Raw genomic sequence first — 26,575 nt, 5'->3', positions numbered from 1 at the left:
GCACAGAATAATGAGACAAATTAATTGGTATGAAAAAAAGACATAGTTGCTTTTAAGAAAAAGTATGCAGATGCGTGTTGCAAATTACATATTTTTTCTTAAAGGAACGTCTTTTTTCATTACCGAAAAATTAATGTTTTACAAGATATTTTGTATTTTATGTCAAAATATTAGAACTTTCAAGCCTCATAATTTCAAAAGTTCATAATAAAAAAATACTTTATTATAGTGTTTTGAAAAGCTTTCGAGATTAGCTACAAAAATATGCATTGAAAAATAGGGGTTTCCATTTAAGAAATTAAAGGTGTCGTTCACTTTAAACGACCATCCATGGTCACCAATGACACCATCTTATGTAGTTCCGTGAAGTTGGCACCCGACTTTAACAAAATGAATTTAAAAAAAAGAAAATTGTAGCATTTTTTTGTAGTTGTTTGTAGTAACAATAATTTCGTTTGTAGTTTTATCCATTTGAAAATAACAAAAAATGTAAAAAATCCACTTTTACTCAAAATTGAGATATTTGAAATTTGTTCGCGCCATGTGTTTTAGAATCGTTTGTAGTTGTTTGTAGTAACAATAATTTCGTTTGTAGTTGAATAATTTAAAAGTTACAAAGTATTTGCAATAAACAAATAACGTATCTTTCTCAATTTTAAAGATATCTTGAATCCGTTTGCGCTATGTGTTTCAGAATCTTTTGTAGTTGTTTGTAGTAACAATAATATCGTTTGTGGTTTTATCCATAAACAAAACAAATATTTAAAAAAATTACTCTTACTCTAAATTAAGATATCACATAAAAATATTTTTCGTGTACTTCTGTATCCGAACGTTTTCCGAAGAGTTCTGATCATAAACATTTGTCTATTTTTCAAATAATTATCGGAAATCGGTTAGCGTCTCACTCATGTAGTCGCGTAAATGCGGCAATAAAAATTATTTAAAAATTAAATAATTCTAATCGGCAGAACTATTTGGAAAACGTTAGGACACATTCAGAACTACACGAGAAATATTTTAGAACACTCAGAATTTCAGAAATCGGCCAGCGTCTCATTTGTTCTTCGGAAAACGTTTGTTCGGATACATTCAAAACTATATACGAGAATTATTTTAGAACTCAGAATGTAGAATATAGAGTCTAGGGCTCTAATTTTATTCCGTTTTTCGAATAAACGTTTAAACGCGAAACGTTTATCTATTTACATTTTTTTCCAGAAGAACGTTTACTTTTAAAAAAACGTCTACACGTTTAAACGTTTATCTTAACATTTAAATGTATATTAGAGTCTGATAAACGTTTAAACGTTTATCAGAGAGAGGGCCTAGATTTAAAACATGTGTATTCGGAAAAACGTTTCTAATAAACGGATATGTTAATTAAACGTTTAATAGCGAGCTTAAATATAGACCAGCGTCCCTGTAAAGATTTTTTTGGGAAATAAAATTTATTTTTTTTGTTGTATTTCGTTTGTAGTTGAATAATTTAAAAGTTGCAATGTACTTGTAATAAACAAATTACGTATCTTTGTCAATTTTAAAGATATCTCAAATCCGCTTGCGCCATATGTTTTAGAATCGTTTGTAGTTGTTTGTAGTAACAACAATTTCGTTTGTAGTGGAATAATTTACAAGTTATAATGTATTTGTAATAAACAAATAACGTATTTCTGTCAATTTTAAAGATATCTCGAATCCGCTTGCGCCATGTGTTTTATAATCGTTTGTAGTTGTTTGTAGTAACAATAATTCCGTTTGTAGTTTTATCCATTTTGAAAAAACAAAAATTTTTTTAAATCACTTACCCAAATTTGAGATATTTGAAATTTGCTCGCGCCATGTGTTTTACAATCGTTTGTAGTTGTTTGTAGTAACAATAATTTTGTTTGTAGTTTTATCCATTTCGAAATAACGAAAAATATAAAAAATCACTCTTATCCAAAATTGAGATACCTGAAATCTGCTTGCGCCATGTGTTTTAGAATTGTTTGTAGAGAGAAAGAGAGAAAGAGAGAAGAGTTTGTACAAGAATTTTTATTTGTACTTCAAAAATAAAAAACTTATAAATTATTTATTGACAATTTTGAGAATTAATATACAATGAGAACTTCAACGGTATCGAATTTCTATCACAAATTGTTTGTAGTGAGATAGAGACGCTGTCGTCGCCCGCGAGAATGAAGACACGACTCGATCCGCTCTGGGAATTTTGACTTTTTGATTTTTGCACTTTTGTCGTTTTTACTCTATATCGGTTGAACAAAGCGACGTAGACCAAAAATGCCTATATAAATTTTGTAGCCAAGAGTTTACTCTTTACAATGGTATACTATATTTTACTAAAATAATTTATTTTGTTGTTAAAAATCGGCACCGAAAAAATAGGGCCGACTTCGCCCCGTCTCTCCTACCTGATTGTAATAAAAAATTAAGGACAAAATCAAAAGAAATCAGGATCGGCGATCGACCGATTTAACAAAGCATGCCCCATATACATAGTAATGCAACTGTAGCGATATTTTCGTTAAACGTATAAAAGGCATTGAAAAAAAATAGCAATGTATATGTTATACCTTTTTCTTTTTTTATTATTATTAATTACATGGTTATTAGCTTATAGCGATAATGAATTAATGTATTAAACAATATTAACAATTAATATTAACAATTCATGTGGCACAAAAATTGTAGGATCATATATCGCGCACGATCACACAACAGCGGAAAAATTACGATATTACGTAATCTGAAATTATTAAATGAGTCTGTCATTGGGACCAGGATCAAGATTTTCGTGATAATTGTCTATACTCCTGACTGACTCTTTCGTAATACCCAAACTTTTATTCTTCCTTCGTGGCGGTGTAGGGATTTGCTCCAACAAATCCTCTGTTATGTCTTCCAAATTTTGTAACAATCTGTTAGGTTTCTCAGATGTTTCTTCCACAGAGCTCGCACTATCCTTCGTATCACCTGCGACGCTTTTGAAAAAGTCAGAGCTCGATCCTAGTTCCGACTTAACGACAGAATCTTTTAAATTAGGAGTCGTCGCCTCGTCTAAATTTTCTGGCACTTCGTTGCGCGGCGATGCCTCGTCATTTTTCAAATCGACGTCCAGCATGACCTTCTCTTCCCAAGTGCAGAAGGACACCTTTCTTTTCTTCGGTGTCGACGTCAAGTCTCCGTGGAGCTGTTCCAAAGACAACCGATCTGTCTTATTCTCAGGCATACCATCGACTAGAATGTCATCATTAATTAAACGACATTGATCCGACACGCTTCTGTCGATTGCGTTGCGCTTCTCCACGGGTACAATTTCCGGTTCGAGAAGCTTCTCCACGGGCGTCGATTTACATTCCTTGCTCGCGTTCTCTCGTTTCATAATTTCGTCGGGCTGATCCTCCTTCTCCAACATATCCGAAAGCGCTGCTTCGAGCTCGGTGAGGCTCGGCGTCATCGAGCTGAGATTACTTCCGTCGGCCGCCTCGTCATTCAGAACCTTCAGCAAGGCCGAATGATCATTATCCAGGATTTGGGCTTTGATCTTTGGCTCCGGGCTCGGCGGTGGCGTTTTTACCAGCTGATCCTGGCAATCCTTCTTCAATTTGTTCGTCGCGTCCTTGGCCAGCTTCTCGTCGAAGAAGTCGACCATCTCCTCGTCGACCCCCTCCAGCATCTCTCGCGGCAGCGACTCCTCCGATATCGTTCTGATTAACTTGTTCGTTACGTCGGAATGTGCCGCACGCAACTCCTTCGACTCGTACGGATCGTCGTACGGCTCGCTCTCGTTCGACAGGCTACGGCCGAACATCAGCCTCGATTGGTCGGATCGATCGGATTCCCGGATGACGGCGCCGTTCCTGCAGGACCCTTCGATCGTATCTGCCAAATGGAACGTCCGCGGTTTAACTAGTCACGTACGCGAATAGTTGGGTACCTTCTACACTCCAGACGATTACCCGACCGGGATAGAATCCAAGAACGAATAAGTGTATGGGATGGGAAGCTGCGGTCGGACATATATTTGGTTTACATAGCCGACGATTTCTTGTAAATAGGGAGAAGAATTTCACTCATTGTCACTTTTTCCCCGGATTGAGATTCGTTACGAATCATTTTCTATGGAACTTTAGAACGAGCAGATTGCGATAAAATGTCGAGAAGTTAAGAGGATTTTATGATCAAAGACATTCATCGAAGAAAAATTAGAATCTAACTATTTAATTTAATTATATTACAAAGATTTTTTTTTTAAACTGTTAAATTACAACGTAAGTCAATTTTTAACGTTAATTTCAAGTCAACAAACTGTCGAATGGACTTTTAGTATATTAATTGAAATCTTTTAACATATTACGAACCCGTAGTATTTTTAAATATGTATATATGTTTGATTTTTCAATCGTTATATTTAATTATCATAAATATTTACCAAAAACCGAGCGATGAAGTTCCTCGTTTAGAAAAAAAGGCTCCCTACGAACTGGCGAGGTCGCTAACTCGCAAATCGGTGATACTTGACAGATTTCCGACATCTTGGGAGGATCGAAGTACCTTAACGATCTGAAACAAATTGACCATACGTTACAGTAGTATAGTCAATCCTCTAAAATGTACATTTTTGCGTGGAAAACATCTTAATTGATTTTGATACCTGTTTTGATCTGTTAGCCATTCGTCAGGATACTTCAAGTCTCTACCTTCGTCTATCGGCGATGCTGTCTTGCCGAAAGATTCGGGTTTCTGCAACAACGAAATCATATCTTGAACGCACGAGATTTTCATCTCAGTCGTCTCGGCTTCCCCGGCTTCGACATTTCGCGAGTGGTCGACAACGTCTATACCATCGGGAAGTCCACTTTCCGCAGACTCGTCGTTATGGATTTCAATCCGCGGTGTATTCTGTAATCCACATTTAAAATATACTTGAATAATATGTGTTTTATCACTGTATGTGAAAATATTTGAATCAGTTATATTATGTAACGCAGAAATGATATTAACACTAGAACTATCGGAGATTAATCTAATTTATTTCTACCGAAGAAATCTCACACACAGAAAAAAAGAGAAAACAAATTAATAAAATTAATCATCTATGTAATTTTAATAAAAATCAGGGAAAATTTCAGAAATTAAGACGTTTCAAAAATGAGTAATAAATTATTATAAAATGTCAAACGGAACATTTTGACATCCCTTGGTAATTTTAGTGCAGATCTATCTAGGGTATGACAGAAAAATTAATTATTTCCTACTTACAATTAGAGCGATGTTCCACGGTAAAAAATAAAATTCGCGGACATTCTAAATCTACTCTGTTTTCGAGAGAGCGAAGATACGTTTCTTAATGCGATTAGTTTCTTCATTGGAATACCAGCGCTAACGGGGCGTCAGCTTAATATCGATTTCAACGCGGCTCGCTTTGTAAACGTACCTCGACAGAGAGACGTTGGTTCGAGTCGCAATTACTGATGTCACTGAGGTCCCAATCCTCCAATTTACTCGGATCGTACTTTATGAATCCGCCGTCGGTGACCTCGTTCTCGCTCGAGTCCAACTTGCCCAGCACCTGATATAGCGACAGGTGCTCGATGCTGCCACGTCGCGGGATATAGTCCTCCAAGCACACGCTGGTTTTCTACAATCGACAAATAACACAAGTGTAATTATCGTCTTAGAGAGAGAGTTCCATAACTCTCTTGGTACGCCAATACGGCGAAACAAATCAAATTAAAAAGTTGACGGAAAGAGAAAGGAGGAAACACATAGAAAACGTAAAACTTTATCAAGAAAAATCTCTTCAATGAAATAATAAAATGCCGCGAGGAACTTTATACATATTCCAAGTGTAAAAAAAATTTAAACGATTGTTTTATACGATAATGATTGTATAACAATTTTAAAAAATGTAATTGTGTGTGACGATAATAACAATCTTCGCAATTGCACATATTTTTCTTGATAGACACCACGACGTTTCAAAATTTTTGCGTTCGATCAGTGAAATAAAATGGTGGGGAATGATTGTACTGAACCTCGGAAAAGGGCGACAGGAAAGATTCGGCCGGAAGCGAGACCGTACTGCATCTGACGGGTCTTCTCGACTTCATTTTCTCCCCCACACCTCCCTCGTCGTTCACCGTGCTTCTCGGGGGATGCCTAGACACGTCCAGCTCATCGTAATTCGGCAAGCTAACGGTGCTGTAGTTCTTCGTTCTTGTATTTGTTTCCGGTCTGTCGTCGTCTCTCGAGGAATCCCTGATCCGCCTCTCGAGCTCTTTCGACTTCCGTCTGTCCTGGCGATTAGGAGCCGAAGTGTCCTTGATCGATTGATTCCGGGCGCATCTCTCGTATTCTTCATTCTCGAGAGCTTTCCGGTGATGGTGGCTCGACTCCGAAGTCCTCGAAGTTTTCTTGTCGCCGGGCGTTCTCTTGCCGGAAACCACCTCGCTAGATATTATCCTTCCGGTGCCGTTAACCTGCCGAAGAAAGTCATTACTTTCGTTATCGAAGTTGAATAGAACGAGAAATTCGAACGAGATTAGCGCAATTCCTAATAGTACGCTACATTTATTTTTCGCTTTTTATTTTCTTCGCATAAATTGGACGGCGCCGTGCAGAAACGAATTAATTTATCAATATTATTTTAAACAAATTGAACATAAAATAAAATTTCACATTGCAAAATGTATAGTTTTTTTCTTATAAATAAAGGAAGTAGGCAAAACACAGTCGCTAAATTGGATAATCTGAATATTTGATTACTTTGTTTAATTTTTAAAGCCTAATTTGCACAATGTGTTTTATTTTCAATATCTTTCAATTTCCAGAAGAGGTATGTTTTATATTAGTGTCTTTCTCTTAATGTTTTTAAATTTCAAATTTGTTTATTTGTTATTTATTACAAGTCATACAAGACAGTTTAAAAATCATCTTTTTTTATTGTAAAATTGTTTCCTTGTCCTATCAAATAATGTGACAATTTAAGCTCGATAACATTTAATAATACGATAATATTAGGTATGTGTGCTATATATTACGCATCCGCGTTTGATTTATCTATGTCGATACGAATTCTATGCCGATTAAAATTCGATATAACATCAAGATAAATTAGTGAAGACGTGAATGGGCCAACAAGCGCTGTTTCAAATTGCGCTGTATCAAAATGATGACGTGACGTTGATTCGCCAACTCTTGGATAACTTGGAGGAACATCAATTACGATGAACTAACTCGCCTTATGTTCGTAAATCTCTTTCAACCTTCGACTGTCATGCTTTGGATCTTCCGTGCAGGTCTTTCCCGCTCCCCGCGCCTCGACGTCACCGTTCTGGTCGCTGCTACCCGTTTTCGGCGATCTGACCGACAAGTATAACGGTTCCTCGCACGTATCGCCGCGTCTCAAATTATTGGTCACGTTCTCAAGAATCTCGTCCGGTTTCGGCGGCAAGGGCCTGCTCCTGTTCCTTTTTTTTCGCCTCGGAGGTGGCACCGGAGTGACGTCCTTCAGATTGGAACCTGCGGCGTTACATTTATCCGAATAAACGCGATTACCGCGCAGCGCTCGTTATACATCTACTCCTCTATCCGATACAACGATACGCTCGCAGCATACAGATTGAATGACTTTAACGACTTTAATAATGCCCAACAATATCGGCGGCCGTTACCCGCGCCATCATCGCAGCGTTAACGCGATTCGTTAAAGATCTATACGTAGTACAGCGATAAATTATGCGGGCTTATGTCTTATACGCTCGGACAAGAAACGAAAGAGACGGCCGCTCGCTGACGGTTAAATTTGCGAGAGCCAGTTCCTGTGGCGCGCACTCCTGTTACGGCTTATAACCGGGCACTTGAAATAGAAATTGCGTTCCGTACCGAGACGATGGGAAGGCAGCGATGCAGCGATATTCGCACGGGCGACCAGCAATTTTACGTGACATCACGTGACGTTTCTATACATTCAATCTCGTGTCTGTAATTCTCATAACTGCAACTATTTTCCCGAGAGTCGCGTTCATTAAAAATTTTTAATTAGATACTTTTTATCTTTCTTAATACGTTTTTTTCGATTCCGCCGTAATTTTATTTCGTCTCGGTCCGAATCGCGCGCGCTTTCATATTCGGTACCCGGTAACGATCCACCGATCGCTGATGTACATCAATTTGACGATAAATTGTCGAGCTTACAGCTGAACGTAGGTGTGGCGGTGAGACGCAGACTAGTGTCGACGAACGAGTTGGTGAGAGTCGAGCTCGCTCTAGGCGGGCTGGGCACTTCGAGATTGACGTCCACCCAGTCGCTAGGATGAAAGGGCCTGTCCACGGAGTCTATGCTCCGTCCCCTCGTGAGCGCTTCCCTCGGCGGTGAACCGGCGTATCCTATTTCGGAGCTGCACAGAAAAGATTAAGTTGAGCTCCCCTCGCTGCTACTAACGCGTTAACGCTCTTCTATAGCTCGGAATGTAAATATATGACCACCGCGAGCGAATTTGATACGTGTAATCGATCATCGTGCGAGTATTCTGCATTAAGTTTGTGTGGAAACCCATTGCGATGCGCGCGGGGATATCTTAACTATCTAGCGATATAGACCAGCGATACATAGGCGTGAATAATTAAGAAGTAATGCGCATATCAGACCTTATAATCGATAACTGGCTTAATTGCGTATGCAGCAGTAATCTTTTGTTGAGAAAATAGACTTTTTCAAGTAAAAGTGTCTAGACATCTAAATAGTTTTTAACAAATTAAAAAAGAATGGTTTTTGAGATAACACCGATAATCGTGTATCAAGTGAGACAAGAGATAATGTTTCTCGAAAATTATTTTTTTAAACGCAATTTTTTCTACTACTTTCGCTAGGTAGTTTGTCATCGAAATGATGTACAAACTGAACTGTTCTGTATCGTTCTGTATCGTTTAGAGTAGAGCTGTTCTTTGACAGCTTCGAAGTTAACTTTGAACCTTCAAAGTTTAAGGTGTCTTTGAAGCTTCGAAAAATATCTTTGCGACATAATTGCACATTAGAAATTTTATTTGGATTGTGTCATATAATTTTATAAATGTGTGCCTATTATGGATGTGGTCTATGGACTAGATATATTATACTATTATATTAAATTAATAATTGTATAATTTTGATTCTTTGAAGCTTCGAAGGTTAAAGTATCGAAGTTTCGAAAGTTCGAAGTTTCAAAGTTTCGAAACTTTGATCTTCGAAGATTTTAATGTCGAACCCTTCGAAGCAAATCACCAGCCCTAGTTTAGAGGCATATTCGAATTTCGACTGTAGCTTCTTGCGAAGCAGAAGTATATCCGCAGAGAGAGAGAAAAGTAGTACGAGATAAATTCGCATTCTTTCGCAAATGTCGCGAATACGCGAAGCAGTCGACTGTTAATTCTGTACCACTTTCGAGTTTGTGTCCATCAAAAATTACAGCTCGGTGCACCGAGATAATTCGGAATCGCTACGGCGCGGGCGCTACGTAAGCTTATACGGTTTATCGCAAATGCATTCCGTGTTTCTTCGCGTCCCTTGAGCTATAACTCTTTCGGGACGCGAAACATTACCGGAATTTCTCTCATACAGTCTCCTGCTCGCGCGCACGAGAGAGTGCCTTTCAACTTCGTGTAGATACAAAATACCCACGGTGCACGCGAACGATTTCAAAATATCTACAAAGAAGAAAGAATTCCGTTCGTCTCTCGCCAGGGCATCTTTTATCAGTGATTTACTTACATAGAACTAGCATCATAATATGGAGCAACATGATAAAATATTAAATTCCTCCAACGTACAATCGCTAGATGAGTTATAACAAATTTTTTTTTAAGAAAGAAATTACTAATAAATTATTAAAACAAGAAGATACAAAATAACATAAAAATAACATTTAGCATGCTCTTGGTTAAAAAACTGGAAACTTTTCTCTATAAGAGAAGCGATGCTTTTTTTATTTAATTTACCAGAATTTTCATTGTGCAAGAAATAATAATAAATCATGTCTATGAAGATAAAACAATGCGTTTTTTTTTTCTAATATGATCACTTAAAACAAGATGAAAACTAATGGAAATAAAAAATAAATTTTGTTTCTGGTTTTAACATTTAAGAAATACTGAGAAATACTATACGAATAACCAATTGATCGATATTCTATCCTACACTTAATGGATATATCAATACATGTAGACATGATTGCTCGTTCTGTATCGGGTCGTAACAGCGTGTGACACGTGCAGTTTATTTACTATGTTAACCCGCGCATATATATACGAGCCGGTGCATCGTAATTTATATGCCACGGCGTGCGCGAATAATTTACGCAAAATGATCATCCTCGTTGTTCTTGCGGGCTCAAATAAATTAAAATTCACATTGTTGGAACAGTTCGTGCCGACGAGCGGATTATTATAAACATTATCTCCGTTGTATACGTGTTTTATCAGAATAGATTCATAAAATATGCGTGTTCGTGATTATTATCAATACACGTTTCAATCGGCGATTTTTAACGTTCGGTTTGCATCACGTCAAGAGATTCGATTCAACGTGATGATTTATCCTTAATCCAGAATACACCCTTCCGTAATTTTTCTGTTAATAATTGGCGGAGCGATCAACGATAAAATGTTATTACGTTAAACACACGGTTTTTCATCGCTTAATTTCACCTCTGCCGGTTTTAATGTGAAAATAAACATTACTATCCGCGTTGTTAATTACAATCTAATGATAAACACTGATTCAACGTCAGGCATCCTAACGGTGCGCTATGAAGAATATCTTGCCGGTTACGAAACTGTTGTGAAATTACTACATAATTTTACAACGTGTACTCGTATCACTCATTACACGGGACATGTTATTAATACATTTTATCGGCAAAATAAACTTTCGCCATGCATCGATAACTCGCGCAGATTGAAATTGACAATTAACATTATCGCGCTACGCAGTGGAAAATAATTTTTATCCAAAAATTTTTATGTATATTCATATTATCTCTCATTTCTCGAGATATAACTAAAAAATTATTTCTTATTAAAAATATTCCAAGCAAAAACACACTGCAACATGTTAATTAATTGAAATATTTTTATTTACATTGATGGAAGTTATGATTTATTAATCATACAAAAATGAAATATTAACCCGAGAACGGGCTAACTTAATTTCTTTGCGTAAATGGTCACCTGGGGATGATTTTTACATCCCAATTAAAAAGTTATTATTATTAATTACCCATTGCATATTTTTAATTGCATATTTTTAATTAAGGAGAAAATATTTGAAAAACGAAAGAAGCACATTAAAATTACTGTGACGTGCCGCGTGCGTGAACTTTATTTTTTCGATACTGAGGGATAAAATTTACCTCAGGCGTCCGTCTCCGGGTTAAATTACGATATTTTAATAAATAATATTATCTAACATTAAAAGAATATTGCACGAATTACGAAAACTTGTATCTGTCTAAAATCTGTAAAGAATTTTTGATAAGTTTGCCTTTGCTCGGTGCACACTTATACGAATATACTCATCAGGTATATTACTCATGTACATTGTACATATTATAAATGTACATACTATAGATTGTAACATGATGTGCTAGAAGAATGCTTGTGTATAACTACATGATATGTGTTTGACGACAATAAATTAGAAATATTAACTCGCCGTGTGCGAGGTAGCGAGCCAATCACCTGATCGTTACTATCGCGGCAAACTTATCGATCAATTTAATCGTTCCCCTAGCGAGGCAAAAAAATTTAATTGACGTAGCCGTACGCACCGCACCATTAAAAAAAAAAGAGATCGAAGAGAAAGTAGATTCCTTCGAACAGGTACATAATTGAGCAGTAGTAAAGTCTAGTATAGTTATATAGTTCCTTTAAAATCCTTTTAAAATATGCATAACAAGCAGGTCACTTGCCGCACATTCTCATTCAGATTTCTAGGTAGATTACTGAGATTAATGTATATGATATTATCGGGGGATTTTGAAATTATTACTATGCATTATTTTTTTTTTAGAGAGAAATGTGTAAGTTGAAATTATGTAAAAAAAAAAGTTATATAAACAAAAATGGATAAAAATTTCAAGTAAATTAATATTTATACATAGAAAACAGATTCTCTGCTTGCTTAAATAGATTTAAAATTACACATATTTAAAATTACAAATCGCTCCTTCGTCGTATTTTTGTAGTCAAAAGTTTCAATTTAACTTATTCCATTTCTATACAGTTTATTTTCGGTGGCATAAATATGTGAAATTCGATAACATTGAATTTTCTCTGCTTTCGCAGACACACAGCAGTAGGTAGTTTTTAGACTTTCGCACTTGCGAGTAGGTCCAGAAATGGTCTACTGACCCTAAAAAGGAATCGATGGAACGAGACGTAGGACGAGAGCAAACTAAAGCGGCCGACCCACGCTCGATCATCGCCGTGTGGATTCACTGTCACACAGCCTAAAAGCTGTCTGAATATAGGATAAAGCTGTCACACGGCGTACAGATCCTTTTCCACGGTAACGAGAGAACCACCGGGGGGACCACCGTTCTGCCCGCAACGCGCCACACATTTTACATGTAACGTGTCCGGACTCCGAAAATATTCCACTGTCGAAAATTCGATTCCTCTCCCTCTCGCAATCGACGCATTACGATAATCCAAAATTCAGCCGAACCGAGTATCGCGTATTATCAATAATTTTCCGTAGATATATATTATTTGCAAGGAAACGAAATGGGACAATGAAATAAATTATTCCGCCCAACTTTTTTTAAATTATTTTAAACATTTCCATTCTGCTGATACGATATACGATTCTCTATTTTAGAGAATTTTAACATTTAACTCTGTATCAAATCTATTGTAGGACATTTTACGCGATAAAAAAGAACGCTTTAAAGACTATTTTCATTTAGTTCTTGTTTCTCTATTTGAAAAGAAAGAAAATTCTTTTTTGACATCAGTACAAAGAAATTAATTGAAGTCGTTTATTAAACCGCAATTTTTTTTTTCTTCAAATTGCAGACTGGTGTACAAAAGTTTAAGGTACAAACAACCCAATCCCGCGGTCTTAAGAAAAAAAAATTGTCGAGTGCGCCTAAAATGTTTCGATTTTTCTCAAGATTAGAGAAGATGAATCGATTGTAACGCTTGTGAGCGCCGGATGATTCAATTACGAAAAGTGGCGAGGCAGAAATAAAATTGCGTTATCGGGCGCGACGCAGCGTTCGCCATTCGCCTGACACAACAGCGTGACCATTTAAGGTCGAGCCCGCGCCACCTCTCCTCAATTCATTGTAAAGTTAGGTTCACCTTCGACGATGACGTTTACGCGCTAGGTCGTTTAGATTTCACTCCGAGGCTGTTATTGCCGTCGCATCAGAAAATTGCGTTCTTCCATCCTTACAATATATCGCGCGATTTATTGCGCGATCGACGGATCATAACACGATCGCGATACCGCGTTCCACGATCTATTGCGTGTCGAAAAGATAGCGCCGTTTATTTTAATTTGTAAAATATTAATGTCGTATCGTCGGAAAAATAATTGCCTGATACACGCTTCGTAACGCGCGTCCGATGATGTCCAATTGTATCCATAATATGGCTTTCGTATACCCGAGCGTTCCAAGATTGGCGGAAAGTGGACGACGAGTAACGCGATTACTTGCCCATTATAAGCCAATAAGCCACCAAGTCCATTGTTCAACTTAAATTAGCGGACCTCCTTTCATAAATTCTTTTGTAACGTGACTTCCTGTATGTGCGCGATGACGGCACGTACGACGGCATTAATCACATTAACCGTATAACGCAATTTTTGGATCACCAGGAAGAAGCGAGCTTTACCGCACGTCACTTTCCATCGATTCAGATATCTCTCCGGAATTAATATGGTCGCGCGAATTATAATCTCCGGGGTCGCCTATAAGTGATTATCTCCGACCCACGTTCTCACGCAATTAACAGCAACGATGATGCGCGCTCTTGGCAATAACCGTCAGCGAAACTGTAGAATGAGGTGACTCTTAAAAGGCGACACTGAAATCCTATTACACTATGCCCGATAAAGCTCGCATGCTGCTTTTCGCGATTCGTAATCGCGAAATGCATGAGCAAAGTTTGAAGAAGAAAAGAAGAAAGAAGAAGAGAAACCAAGTGCGCGCGTACCTCGTAACTCTCTGCGTGGCGCCTCCCAAGACCGATCCTTCCTCCTTTAAACCTGGATAAATCTGCAACAGAGGTAAGCGTGAATGTTATACTTGTCGTTCTACATTTCTAGGAAAGTTTAGATGAAGAGAAAAATACCGTGAGAAAAATAAAAATATGTATATGAAGTATTCTTACGAAAAAAGATCTCAAAGTAAAAACAACAAAGCAATTTGATAAATTCATAAATGAATCTGAACACGTTATCATCTGAACTACATTTTTATGAAGATTTTCATGAAGAAAAGAAAACACTTTTCGTGTCATTTCGATGACTAATCAAGCAACACTCTGACGATGAGTTTACCTCGTAAAATACAATGAAGAAAATTAGAAACATCTCTTATTCAGATTTTGGATTTTATTACACTGAGAAAAAGGTTTCTTTGGACCAAATAAAACTCGTTAACTGATAATAAATGACATGATTGGATACGGCGAATCGAATATTTTGTTGAATCAATGGAATCGTTGGTTTGTGATAATAGTGAATATTCTGTTGCCCCAAATTAATGTACTATAATAGTTAATGAATCTGATTTTGGCACGAACGAATATCTTTTTGCATCAATGAATATTTCTTAATAGTTAAGGAATATAATTTTGGCACAAACGTATATTTTGTTACATTAACGAAAGACTTATTATTAGGTAAAAAATTCGAATTTTGAATTTAGCACAAAATAATATCAATTAAATATTTTTTAATAGTAAATAATTTTATTTTGCTGAAAATCCGTGTCGATGTTTGTAATTATATATATGTAGGTCTGGAAGTACGTTCCGGGACTTTTATTTTTGATATCGGTATATTCCGGGACATTTGGCAGTTTCCAGGACTGTCCTGGAAAAAATTGATGTCCTACGGCAATTTTCGGGACAGCTTTTTGAATCTGATTACATATATATGCGTTATATTCCAGGACTGTACATTTCAGGACCTACATATATATATATATATATATATATATATATATATATATATATATATATGTACATATATACATATATATATATATATATATATATATATATATATATATATATATATATACACTTGGTTATGTCAGAGGCCCTGCTAGTGAGCACGCTCTGACTGGAGTGACTGGCGAACTGGAGAACGCTGTGGAAAAGCCGGAAGCCCCGCTGGGCTGCCCTTTATATAGCAGTGGATGTCGAACTTTTCTTACGAGAGAATCAGCCGGCAATGAGCCGCGTAGCGGGCGCGCGCCGAACTTTCTCGCCGCGCGAGCCCGCGCTGTTTAGTTGTGCTAGCAAGATTTCTTATCTATTAAAAAATATAGATTTGGCTCAACAAATCGCATTCGTTTCACACAAAAGAACGAACTTCATTTGACCCAACATCTACACACATTTGTATGAAATAAATCATGTCAACTATATCGCCGAGTTGACACAAATATGAATGATAAAGTAAATTAGCAATATACCAACAAAACATTCATTTATATTAAATATAATTCGTTTGCTTTTGAAATAAATATTTTAGAAAAGTGTCAACCAATTAAATTGGCATAAAGAAACCTTTTTCTCAGTGTATAAACAATTATTTTAAAGCAAAAAATAATGAGATTCATAATATCAACAATAAAGCATGAAATAATTGCATGAGATCGAACAGGATCATTCTAAATCTATTTCGTTGGCTTAAAGGTAGCACCATCGAGGATTAATAAGTCATTAACAGCGTAATTACTTCGACGCGCCCTTAGGTTGAGAGAGAATGCGAGGGTAATTCTCCAGGCAGGGCGTCGAGATGCGAGGTGGATGAAGGACTGTCGATTCGATCGCATGCTGGGGAGCCGATTAAGCTAATTCGCATTACCTGGCTCATCAGCTCGTTTACTCGACCGAAAACCATAGAACGCGACCTGTGTGAGAATCGTGCCCCAGAAATCCTTTTTCAAAAAGTTTGACCGCAAAAATCCATTTTTGCGCGACCGGCTGATTAAAAATCGCCGTCGTAAATCTCGTAGATAAAGTAGCTGCATCAATTTTTTTTCCTTTCGGCTTACTCTTACAATTCAGAAATCTCGCGGCGTTATAAAATGTTGGAGGATGACTCTCATAATTCTTTCGGAGCAAATGGAATTCTTCGTTGTGAGATATTGCTTGGGAGAGATTTGACTTTGAAAAATGGCGATTTCATTAAAATATTGCGTGAAACTTACTTAGAAGCAAGAAGGCGTTTTGTCAAGAAATTTTAGACGAGCGCAATTTTAAAAGTATTTCCTAATATACGCGTCGCAACTTGAAAATTAAAACTAAAATTAAGTGCAATTAGTATCCAATTAGCGTTCTCTAGTATTCAATTAGTGCTTAGCTCGCTACACTTATTTCTCAATAGAATTAGAAACTATTAACGGAATTAGCAGCATAATAAGTGTTAGCGAAATTAGAAGCATTAGTTTGTTAGACAAATTACGACATTCTATTCCATACGCAAAAATATATTACATTCTATATAGAATATATTGACGAACTCGCCAAGTGATTCGCGACAGGTACCTAATGGGAACAGTTTCCAAACGCGCGCGTTATCTTTCAATTTAGCGAAGTGTCCCGGGAAGACGACACGAGCAATAAGCTTAACGAAAACACGACTTGGTCCCTGACACTCTTGTCGAAGGATTACACAATTGGCGGCCATCCGCTGTGCGAATCGCGTTGCATAATACCCTTTTGTATCCTAGCGGGACGCAAAAACACGATGGCGTGCGAGAGAGGTGTAAGTAAGCACCGGTCGAGCTCAATACCGTTTCGTCGTCTTTACGTTCGGCCTTCGGCTACGAGATATCTCAGATGCGACTCGCATGTGACGTGTCGTGCGTTCTCAGCATGTTGGACAATTTATTTTCTATATGTATCAACCATATACGTAGCGCGAATGTACATACGTTCGACGCCACACGAAAGACAAATATCTCTTTTTAAACAAAATTCCGCAGAACAAATTCTATGATATTTGACCTTTTAGTAACTTTCAGTAACTTTCAGAGTTACTGAAAAAAAAGATATATTTTATTCCGACTGGGCGTGGATAGAATAATGACATTTCGAACACCAGGCCAATTTGGTCTTTATTTGATCTATTTGTGAGAGAGTAAAAAAAGAATCGAACGGAACAAAACATCGATCGGAATCGGTGCATAGCGAGGAAGGTCGTTCGCTTCACGCCACGATGATTTTGGCAATTCGAACGTGTCATCAGACGAACTCCGACCAAACGTCATTTTTTCGCTAATTCCGTTGGTTCGCGAGAACGAAGGGACCCAGCGGACGTGTATGGCTTTTGCCCTTTTTATTTACAGCTGTCGTAACAAATAAGTTTCTATTTTCCCGAAAATAAACTACAAAATCGTTAACGAGAAACGTGAAAAGCTCTTTCCTCGCTTTCACCTAACTCAAATTGCGCGATTTGTACGCATAATTTGATCTTTATAGTACGCAATCCGTTAGTTACCCGGGGCTCTGTAAGGAAGCGAGCCTTCCGCAATTTCTGCTACGATAAACTCGAGCAACGAATTAAAACTCGGCCCATGACAGGTTAATCGCGAGTAAACGAGCCAGGAAGGGGAGAGGGGGAATATAGCTTCGGCGTAATATAGATACGTTGTAAGTGCCGCGGCAAATAATAGGGCGTTAACGAGATTAAACGGGACGAGAAGAGTGTCCTTGCATCGATCTCGCGCGAGTACACGGCGAGGTAGCGGCGTTACCCTTCCACCGTATGTAAGGTATATTTCACGTATGCTGGCGAACAGCCCTTTGGAAATCGTACACGTGTCGCGCGGCCGTTCCTCCGGGCGCAGTTTACATTGCAAATTTGCCGGGAAACTTCTTGCGCGCGACACGTCACCCGGGCCGGGCGAGTCGGTGAGCAAAAGTTATTTCGCCGATTAAGTTACGTCCCGAACCAGGGACCCGGATCGCCACCACTGTCCGGGAGCGGACTATTGTTTCAGCGAAATGTTGTTCGCGAAACGCATTCGCCCGGTACCCCCCCGGGACTGCCGTCCGACCACTCGCAAAAGTGTGTGACGCCGATGACGCCGATAACAGTATAACAACGATACAACTTAAAACTTATCTTCATATTTGTTTAGAAAATTGCAATCATATTTTCTAAAAATCGAAGAGTGAAATATCACTCAAAACGAGTGAAATGCAAGTGTAACGGAAAGTGAAAATTAAGCCTGTGATCACTTATTCGAGTGACTCGTCACTTTAAGAAAGAGTAAAATTGCGCTCTATATAAGTTGGAGTAAAATCGCACTCCATTTGAATAAAAAGGCACTTTTTTCGAGTGCAATAGTTTAATGTTCATACACTGCAGAAAAAAAGAAGTGTTAAATCAAGACTTATATACTTATGTATATAAGTAAGAATCTATAATCTTCTCATAAGAATTTCAACTTTTTATTTCAACTTTTTTTTCTTGATTAAACTATATAAATATCTTCGTTTAACGCAACTTACATCTCATTTCAAGATTATAAATTCTTATATATACAAGTATGTAAGTCCTGATTTTTAACACTTCTTTTTTTTTCTGTGTAGGAGTGAATTATGACACTCTATAAATTTGAGTAAAAAATTCGCTCCTACTTTATAAGAGTGCCCGCATTTACTCAAATTTATAGAGCGATCCTCTCTTTTGTAATGACTATCGCAATCGCTCTAATTAGTGCCATTAGTGGCGAAACCACAAGATTTAGAGAAGAACCGCGCATTAGATACTCGTCGTCGTTGCAAAATAAATCTCGTTCTGTATATTGAATTTTCGATCGTAAAGAATTTCCAGAATTCTTGCGTAACTTTTGGCGCCAGGAATCGAATCACGTGATGCGTGCATGCGAAAAAAGGCATGATATTCCCATGGCACGAAACAAAGTGAATCTAGCGAGTTTAGCGGGTGAGTTTAGTACGTTATAAGGGGAGATCCTCTATCGCAATTGTAAATGCATTTTGCACGACACAGTTGTTTCGGCAAATGTCAATGCGGCAAAAAGTTGAGACCCATAGCGTGAAATCTGCGCGCATTACGGCACCGGTTATTACCAAAGTTTTATTATGTCTTCGTGACAGTGGGCAATTTTCTGGGTTCCTGCACAAATATCTAATGTAACTTTCACTATCTATTAATAATATAGTAGCGTAGGTCGATCGGCCAACGTCTACCTGCGTGAAGCTGCGATTGCGTCGCCGAGGCGTGATTGTCTTTTTCGGTCGTAGGATTATCTAACGAATTCGGAATATTCAAGATTAAATTGTATTTAGTATCTAATGAATTCGCTCGGTTTGATTATAATTTAGCGATATAATACACAGTTTCTATAGTATATTTTTCATATAATATGAAAGCAGAAACTTATTCATAATACTTTTTTTAAAATAATGTAACAAGAGATAAAAGTTAGCTCTGTAATTTGGCTTTGCTGCGTAATATAAATAATTTATCTGTTATCAATCATCTCAACAATCAAAATTTTTTAAATTAAAGACATTAAATTACTGGCACTACTGGCAGCTTTATTTGCATTGACTGATCAACTTGGCGCTTTGTCAGAATTAATGTTGCTAATATTTACATACTCCCATCATAAATTTACGTAAGAAAATTTATAGCCTTTAGTGCCAACTTTTAATTGGGCAGTATACTCTACAGGATGTTGTAATAATCTCATTAAAGCCTGCACATAAAAATTCATATACATTTTACCGCTATATTTTAGCGAAGGTAACTTTGTATATCACTGAGAAGAGTCTATTTCTGGAACAGATATGTATGTTTTGAGCTCTGATCCATTGTTTATTCATATATGGACTCATAAGAAGCCGAAAGAAAAGTCTATATACTGATATGCAAATACCGTTTGTTTCGCTAGCATACAAAAAAAACCACTGGCACTGGTAGCACTATGTCATAAAAGAATACAATATTGCATTTTACGTAACTCTCCATTCTGCTGTTAGATCGGTACTAGGTACTATGATGCTTCAATCGCAAATACACAATGTACATCACGCGAACGTAATTTTATTCACATGGTTCTACGAGCTCTCGCCTATACATGGTGTACGCACACATACGCTACGCTACACAAACGTGCGTCGCTAAGGACATTGCGTTTTCCATTTCAACGAGCTCATACATAAGAGCGCGCGCGATATTAGTAACATATCATTAACAATTCAAACCAGGTCAGCTCGTCGAGGTATTCTTCGAGACGATGTATTCATCAAATCTGAGATAAATCTAGTTTTATGAACAAGCCGGCAGTAATTGTGAATAACATGAATAATTAAATCTGTTAAGTTTTTCTTGTTAAACAGAGGAAGCGGATTTTGTAAGCCAAAAGTTTAAAAAATTTAAAAAATTTTAATTGTTTAAGAATATAAGACGGCAACTGAGAAGATATCCACATATTTTTGCGACTCAAAAATTATTCTTCGAACTGAAACAAATAGAATGTTAAAGTAGAATTTTATCTTTCTTCTTTTTTTTCCTTGCGATGTTGTGCCTCGAGACACACTTGACAATACAGTTCTCCACAAATGCGCATATGTATGTACACGCAAGTGAATCAGCAAAGCATATTTTTTAAGTCATGCTCGCCAGGTAGGAAATGTCGAGTGCGATAACGTGGGCAAAGACCGGAAACTAGGGCTGGTCCGAGTCCCACCCTGGAACGGTCAGGTAATCATATTTCCACCGGTAATCTTAACTCACCCTCAATAAAGATAACAGCGAACTGAAAGTGCGGTCGAGACAAAGTTCCCATTGCGGCGAATACTTATCGGTCTCTAACTAAATTGCCGCGTCGTTGAGGCTTTATGTTTAGATAAGCCGTGAAGTGCGCGCGCGAGGCATTTCACGTTTGTACGACGGCTTCGAGCTTCAATTTCTCGATCCCGTACTAAGACGTACGTGGTACCTATATTACGGCACAGGAACAACGCAATTGTGTAAATACAGATATCATATCAATTCCGCGATTTTACCGGTGAGCACTGGCTTACACGACGCGAATCCGGAATGCCGCGTAGCGGCACGCGACGTATATATACACACGGTTAGTACACATGGGATGAATAATACGTGCATTCGCGACCCACGTCATACAAAGGTACAATTTAATCGGATCTAAAAATACCTCGATGATTCGCGATTCGGTCTCCGATGGCGCGAGAGAGAGCGGGGTGATTGTTTGTCAATCGGAACGCGTGGGCGTATCAGGAAGAAAAATACGTTAGCGTGTAGAAGAATAAACATACAATTATATCGAACGCGATACAACGCGACTATTACGTTAGCGCAATCTGCGTAATTTGCGCGTAATTTTTTTGGTACAACAATAGGAAGTTACGTTGTGGAAAAATTCGAAAGAATATTCGGAGAGAGAGGAAACGAAAATATTCGTATAGAGGGAATAACACTTGCGTTTATACATCGCGATTTTTTCTTTTTTTTTGCCGCAAAGGCCGCAAGGTAATTTTCTAGCGAGTCATTTTTCCGATGTGAACAAAGTAAAAACCGTAAGAAGCGATCCGAGCGACCCGACCTCGCGACCTGATTTATTCTCTTGTGCCATTTCTTACACAAGAAATCCTTGACGCGCGCGGTACGTTTAACACCGAACTTATCACGCCGTGTCTAATTGACTGTAATGCCACGCGTGAGTAACGTGCGTTCTCTCTCGCGAATCTACCGATGAGACCATCCGCACCGTTTTAAAGTAAGCGATCGCTTTTTAACGCGTCAAATATATTGCCGCTCGCCCTTGAGCGGAAGCGAAAACATCGTTAGATCAGTATTTTGAAATAAATACGAGATCAAAACACGAGCAAGATTGACAAAATAGCGATACTACACAGAAAAAAATTCTTATTTAAAGAATATCTTTATTTTTGACATGTAAATCTTAAAATGAGATTATATAGCGTTAAACAAAGATAAATTATTTGCATCAAAGCGTTATATATAATTCAGTAAAAAAAATATATTCTTGTTATTCAAAAATAATTTTTATTAGTATATATATATATATACTAATATATACTAAAAATATATATATATAATATATTCATATTATATAACGATGAAGACAGTTTAATCTTATTTTAAAATTCAATATTCTCTACGTGAACACAAATAATGTTGATTCAATTTTATTATGTTACAACGAAGAAGAAGAAATCAGAAAAAGATCAAGACATCATTATCATCAAAATAATCATATTGTACTCTTTATGTGACAATTATAATATTCAAATTATAATATTCTTGAAATACAAGAATATAAAATTCTATGAAAAAAATTATATATTGGTTATTTTGACCTATGGAACACCCTATACATGAAACAATGATTGCGTTTACTTGAATATATACGTTTCGATCAAAGACTAATTTGTTTTCTGTGTACAATATGAAGTTTGCAAATTATTATTCAAGAGATAGAAGATATTAAATTTACATCAAGTCCGCAGCTGCGCGCGTTGTCTTTCAAAGGTTACGAGAAAGATTGCCGAATCTCAACTTTTTGCTGTGAAAAATGTGCATATTAACCTCTTTAATATATAATTTATCGATTCTACGCTATCGCGGAGTAAAAGCAGGTAGTCGCTAGTAATTGCGATCGCATCCGCATACCCGAGATTCCAAATTAGCGTGGCACGCACGCCTAGCACGCGTTCGCAGATTCGCGCAATCCGTGCGCAGAGCGCAGAGCATCTCTGTATATGTGTGTATATACATACGTTATATAATAACGAGGACGCGCATCTTCGTATCTGTTTCAAGTGCACGTGGAAACCAGCGGCCTCCAGTCCGTATGCTCTTTTTATTTTCATACCGTCGCGTTTCTCGTCGCTTACACCGGAGACGACCGGCGTAACGATCGTGCAAAATTATATGGCAAACAGATGTTTCTCGTGACGCGCCACGAATACGATAGTCATCGACTCATCGCACAGTCACACACGAGTTGGATTATTTGCCACGGAAGTTGAACTATTCCCTGAATTCAACGTCAAAAGCTGAAATATTCATACACCTGTTTTGACACTGTAATGTTTATATTCTGGCTTCAAAGGGGTTACGTACTTTTGACGGACCTCGGGCAAAATTAACGAATTTTTATTGTGGGTAAAATTATGTTTTAGTAAAAAAAGAAAAACGTGTCTGGTAAAGTAGTCTTTTGAGAATATCTCCAGAAAATTTCAATAAAAATATCAAAAATATCATAGCTGATTTTGAAAATATTGATTTTTCGAAAAATGCAATTTTTTATTACAAAAAATGTGTGTTTTTTTTTTTATAAAAAACTAAACAATAAATTGAAAAAAATTCTACGACAAGGACTAGATTATTGTATATTGAGAGTGGTTGCAAAAAATTTCATGCATTCACTTATAAGTCTCCGAGATATTTCTGGTATCGATTTTCAAAACATCGGGAAAATAGCTGTCAGGACTTCAATTTTTGTTATTTTTTATTGAAATTTGCGGGAAATATTCTCAAAAGACTACTCTACAAGGCATGTATTTTTATTTTTTAATGAAACATAATTTTACCGACAATAAAAATTCATTAATTTCGACCTAGTTTTAAGACCTGTCAAAGATATGTAGTCCCCGAAAGGGGTCAATATAAAAGCTCGAACATTTTTGACATGTATTTATACCTATAAAATATGTAAATACGCGTTATAAATATTATCAGCGGAACACGGGGAGGGGGAAAGCGTATTTGTTATAAAATCCAAGTCGCGAAATAAAACAATGAAGCGAGCGATTCTCAAACTGGAGCAAAATATTCATGAGGCTTCATATCGCGAGAGCGTTTGCATAAATTACATTCGCGCGCGGAAAGCTTGTTAGCGAATCACTCGCGCGTCATCGATCATAAACACACATGATTGATTATCGATTAACGAGCTGCTTGAACAAGAGGTGAAACATGTTTTCGTATATACGTACCCGTTGCGCGCATCGTACAAAAACCCGATCCAACGGAGACTTGGAGTCCTGAGCCTTGGAGGTTCTCTCCTTGCACCACGCTTGACCCATTTTTTTCCTTTCCACGGCTGGATTTCTCCTTTTCTAGTCAAGTCGCTCGCACGGCGCGGCTGAAGTGGTTCTTCTCATCGATAAGGCCAGATAATGTAGGCCATCTTCGGATCCGTTCTTCGCGACCTGCCGCAACCGGCGTGTTTCTTGCGTTTGGCCGTGCGATCAGATCTCGTCTGAGAATTCTAAAAGGTCGGCGTGGCCCCTCGAGAGAAATGAAAAGAAGACGCCGAGAGACGCTTACGTCGTCCACCCGATGCGTGACCTCCTCTCGCCGATCTGAAAGGCAACGAAATATCCCGTTGATCTATTCCGGTCCGATTCGTTTGTTTCGTGAGATAATCCCTGTAATTATAATTACGCGAACGTTCCAATTTCGCGAGATGGATTTAAATTTAGATAGCAGATATATCGAGGGCATGTTAATCCTTTCGGACAGTTTCGAGAAAATGCAATAATTTCCCGGGAGTGTGATAAAAATTGTAAAAATGTAATTTTGACCACAGCAGTTGCTATATAATCTAATTCAATATATTCAAAATTATTTGTTAATATTGAGTTTAAAAAGATTTCTGCACAGTTTAGTAGACGTGCGTGTATTTGGCAAACTCGAGATTATTTACTTATATAGTTAAAAAAAAAGATTAGATTATATATATATATATATCGTTGCGCTAAACCGCGGTTAAACTTTCGGTTTTCGAGATTGGATGTATATAGATTGACGATAAACGAGATGTTCGCATCATTTTACTCTTTCCATGAATGGACGTGTGAGTTGCGTTGGCATTGAGGCTGCGACACGGTCACACGGACCGCCTTCTTACGATGCGTCATTGAAACTCGAGTGTACGCACGAGTACCCGCGCGCCCATACTCGCCTTCGCACATTCTCGCGCGCGAGTATGCGCGTTAAAGTGCGCCACACGGAAACCACGAAAAAGGGGGAAACGGTTCATTGCACTTTCTAAACTGCAGCCGATGGCGCGCGTGATACACGCACCTGTTCGAGCGATCCCACCGCGCGCGCGCGCGCAAGCGCTGGATCGCGCGAGATGCGTAGAACGGGAGAGTCGTCTCCGACAAAGTTTCAATAACAGTCCTCGTCCTGACACGGGATAAAAAAGTCCGTCCAAACGACGTCTAAAAAATGTCGGTTCCCAGCGAACATAATGTCTCAAATCGGAAAATGACGTCTTAAAGACATCATTAAGACGTCTTTAAGACGTTATATCTCCCGATTCGAAACATGCTGGGTTAAGTCTTCTGAACGTTCTCGCTAACGCCCCTCAAGCATTCGCCGTCCAAGTCGCGTTCGGTTCTATTTTATAACGTACCTATTCTTCTCGGAGGCGTCGCGGTTCCTGCCGTGGTTTAGGTATTCAAGCGCACGTCTTTCCGAGGAAGCAATCTCAGCCGTCAGCGGCTACGATGGATCACCTGCGAGCACGCGCGCGGGCACGAGCGACAAGTCAACTGGTGACGGAGCGCAGCGCGGGACTGCGAGTGCGACCGCGGCTGCGGCTGCGAGCGCGCGGCAACTGGTACCACGCCGGTCAACTGGTACCGGGTCGGTCGGTCGGTCGGACTCGCGGCACTCGCAACACCGTGCTCCGGTCCGGACACCGGGCGTAGGTATTCTGGACAGTCGGGCAGCGGCACTGCGCGCGAACGAAGATGGCATGCACCAGCAGCAGCAGGCAAGACGCCGCCGTGGTCTCGGCACGAACGCTTTCTAACCGCAGCCTCTGCGCTCTCGCGGGGCTCCACGGGCCCCGGCGCGACCGTAGAGCCCGTCGTGCCCGCGAGGAGATCGGCGGCGCGGAGGTTCTTCCTCCTCTACCTCCTCCGCACCTTCTTCGTCCTTCGCTCGCGCTCACCGCTCCGCGACGCGGCGCGAGAGCCGGCGCGGCGGTCCACACATCTCTCGGCCTCACATCCGCCTCACCTCTCCGGCCTGCGGCTGATAGATTCTCCGTCGGGAATTCGACCTCCTACTCTCTCTCGCGCGAGTTCTTTCCTGCCCGCACTCCCAGGTGCACACTCCCGGGAGATTCCACGGTTTCGTTTTCCTTCTCTCGGTCCTCCATCTCGCGTTACCCACTCGACAATCGGTGCCCTCTCCCCCATCCTCCGCGCGCCCGTTCTTTGTCCCGCTTCAGGACATTGTCGCCGTGCCGCGCTCCCCCGCGTCATGCCTTTCGAGAACACATTCTCGGGAAACTTGACACACTAA

At 38.8% G+C, this 26,575-nt stretch overlaps 1 protein-coding gene across 1 annotated transcript; it reads right to left on the bottom strand.

Moving 5' to 3' along the window:
* Positions 1–2,021: 2,021 nt before the first annotated feature.
* LOC143896588 (uncharacterized) lies at positions 2,022–26,187 on the bottom strand. Its single transcript, XM_077404539.1, has 10 exons — positions 25,677–26,187; positions 24,250–24,618; positions 14,206–14,267; positions 8,203–8,405; positions 7,247–7,527; positions 6,042–6,485; positions 5,441–5,644; positions 4,658–4,905; positions 4,436–4,566; positions 2,022–3,885 (listed from the first exon to the last, which is right to left on the bottom strand). The coding sequence occupies exons 2-10, from the start codon at positions 24,337–24,339 to the stop codon at positions 2,759–2,761; spliced, it is 2,790 nt and encodes a 929-aa protein (XP_077260665.1). The 5' UTR covers positions 24,340–24,618; positions 25,677–26,187; the 3' UTR covers positions 2,022–2,758.
* Positions 26,188–26,575: the final 388 nt, after the last annotated feature.

The sequence above is a fragment of the Temnothorax americanus genome, unplaced genomic scaffold (assembly GCF_048541705.1).
Source record: "Temnothorax americanus isolate GAGA-0224 unplaced genomic scaffold, ASM4854170v1 Scaffold19, whole genome shotgun sequence".
Taxonomy (NCBI): domain Eukaryota; kingdom Metazoa; phylum Arthropoda; class Insecta; order Hymenoptera; family Formicidae; genus Temnothorax; species Temnothorax americanus.
The sequence above is the reverse complement of the archived record's forward strand: the minus strand, read 5'-3'. Positions and strand labels throughout refer to the sequence as shown.

What these genes read in the sequence shown, in the direction of transcription:
- LOC143896588 (XM_077404539.1), bottom strand. Translation starts at nt 24,339, where the DNA reads ATGGGTCAAGCGTGGTGCAAGGAGAGAACCTCCAAGGCTCAGGACTCC. An exon ending in GCCACGCAGAGAGTTACGAG is followed by an intron (nt 8,406 to 14,205) that starts GTACGCGCGCAC and finishes TTTTCTGTGCAG; the next exon opens with CTCCGAAATAGGATACGCCG. An exon ending in AAGAGATTTACGAACATAAG is followed by an intron (nt 6,486 to 7,246) that starts GCGAGTTAGTTC and finishes TTTCTTCGGCAG; the next exon opens with GTTAACGGCACCGGAAGGAT.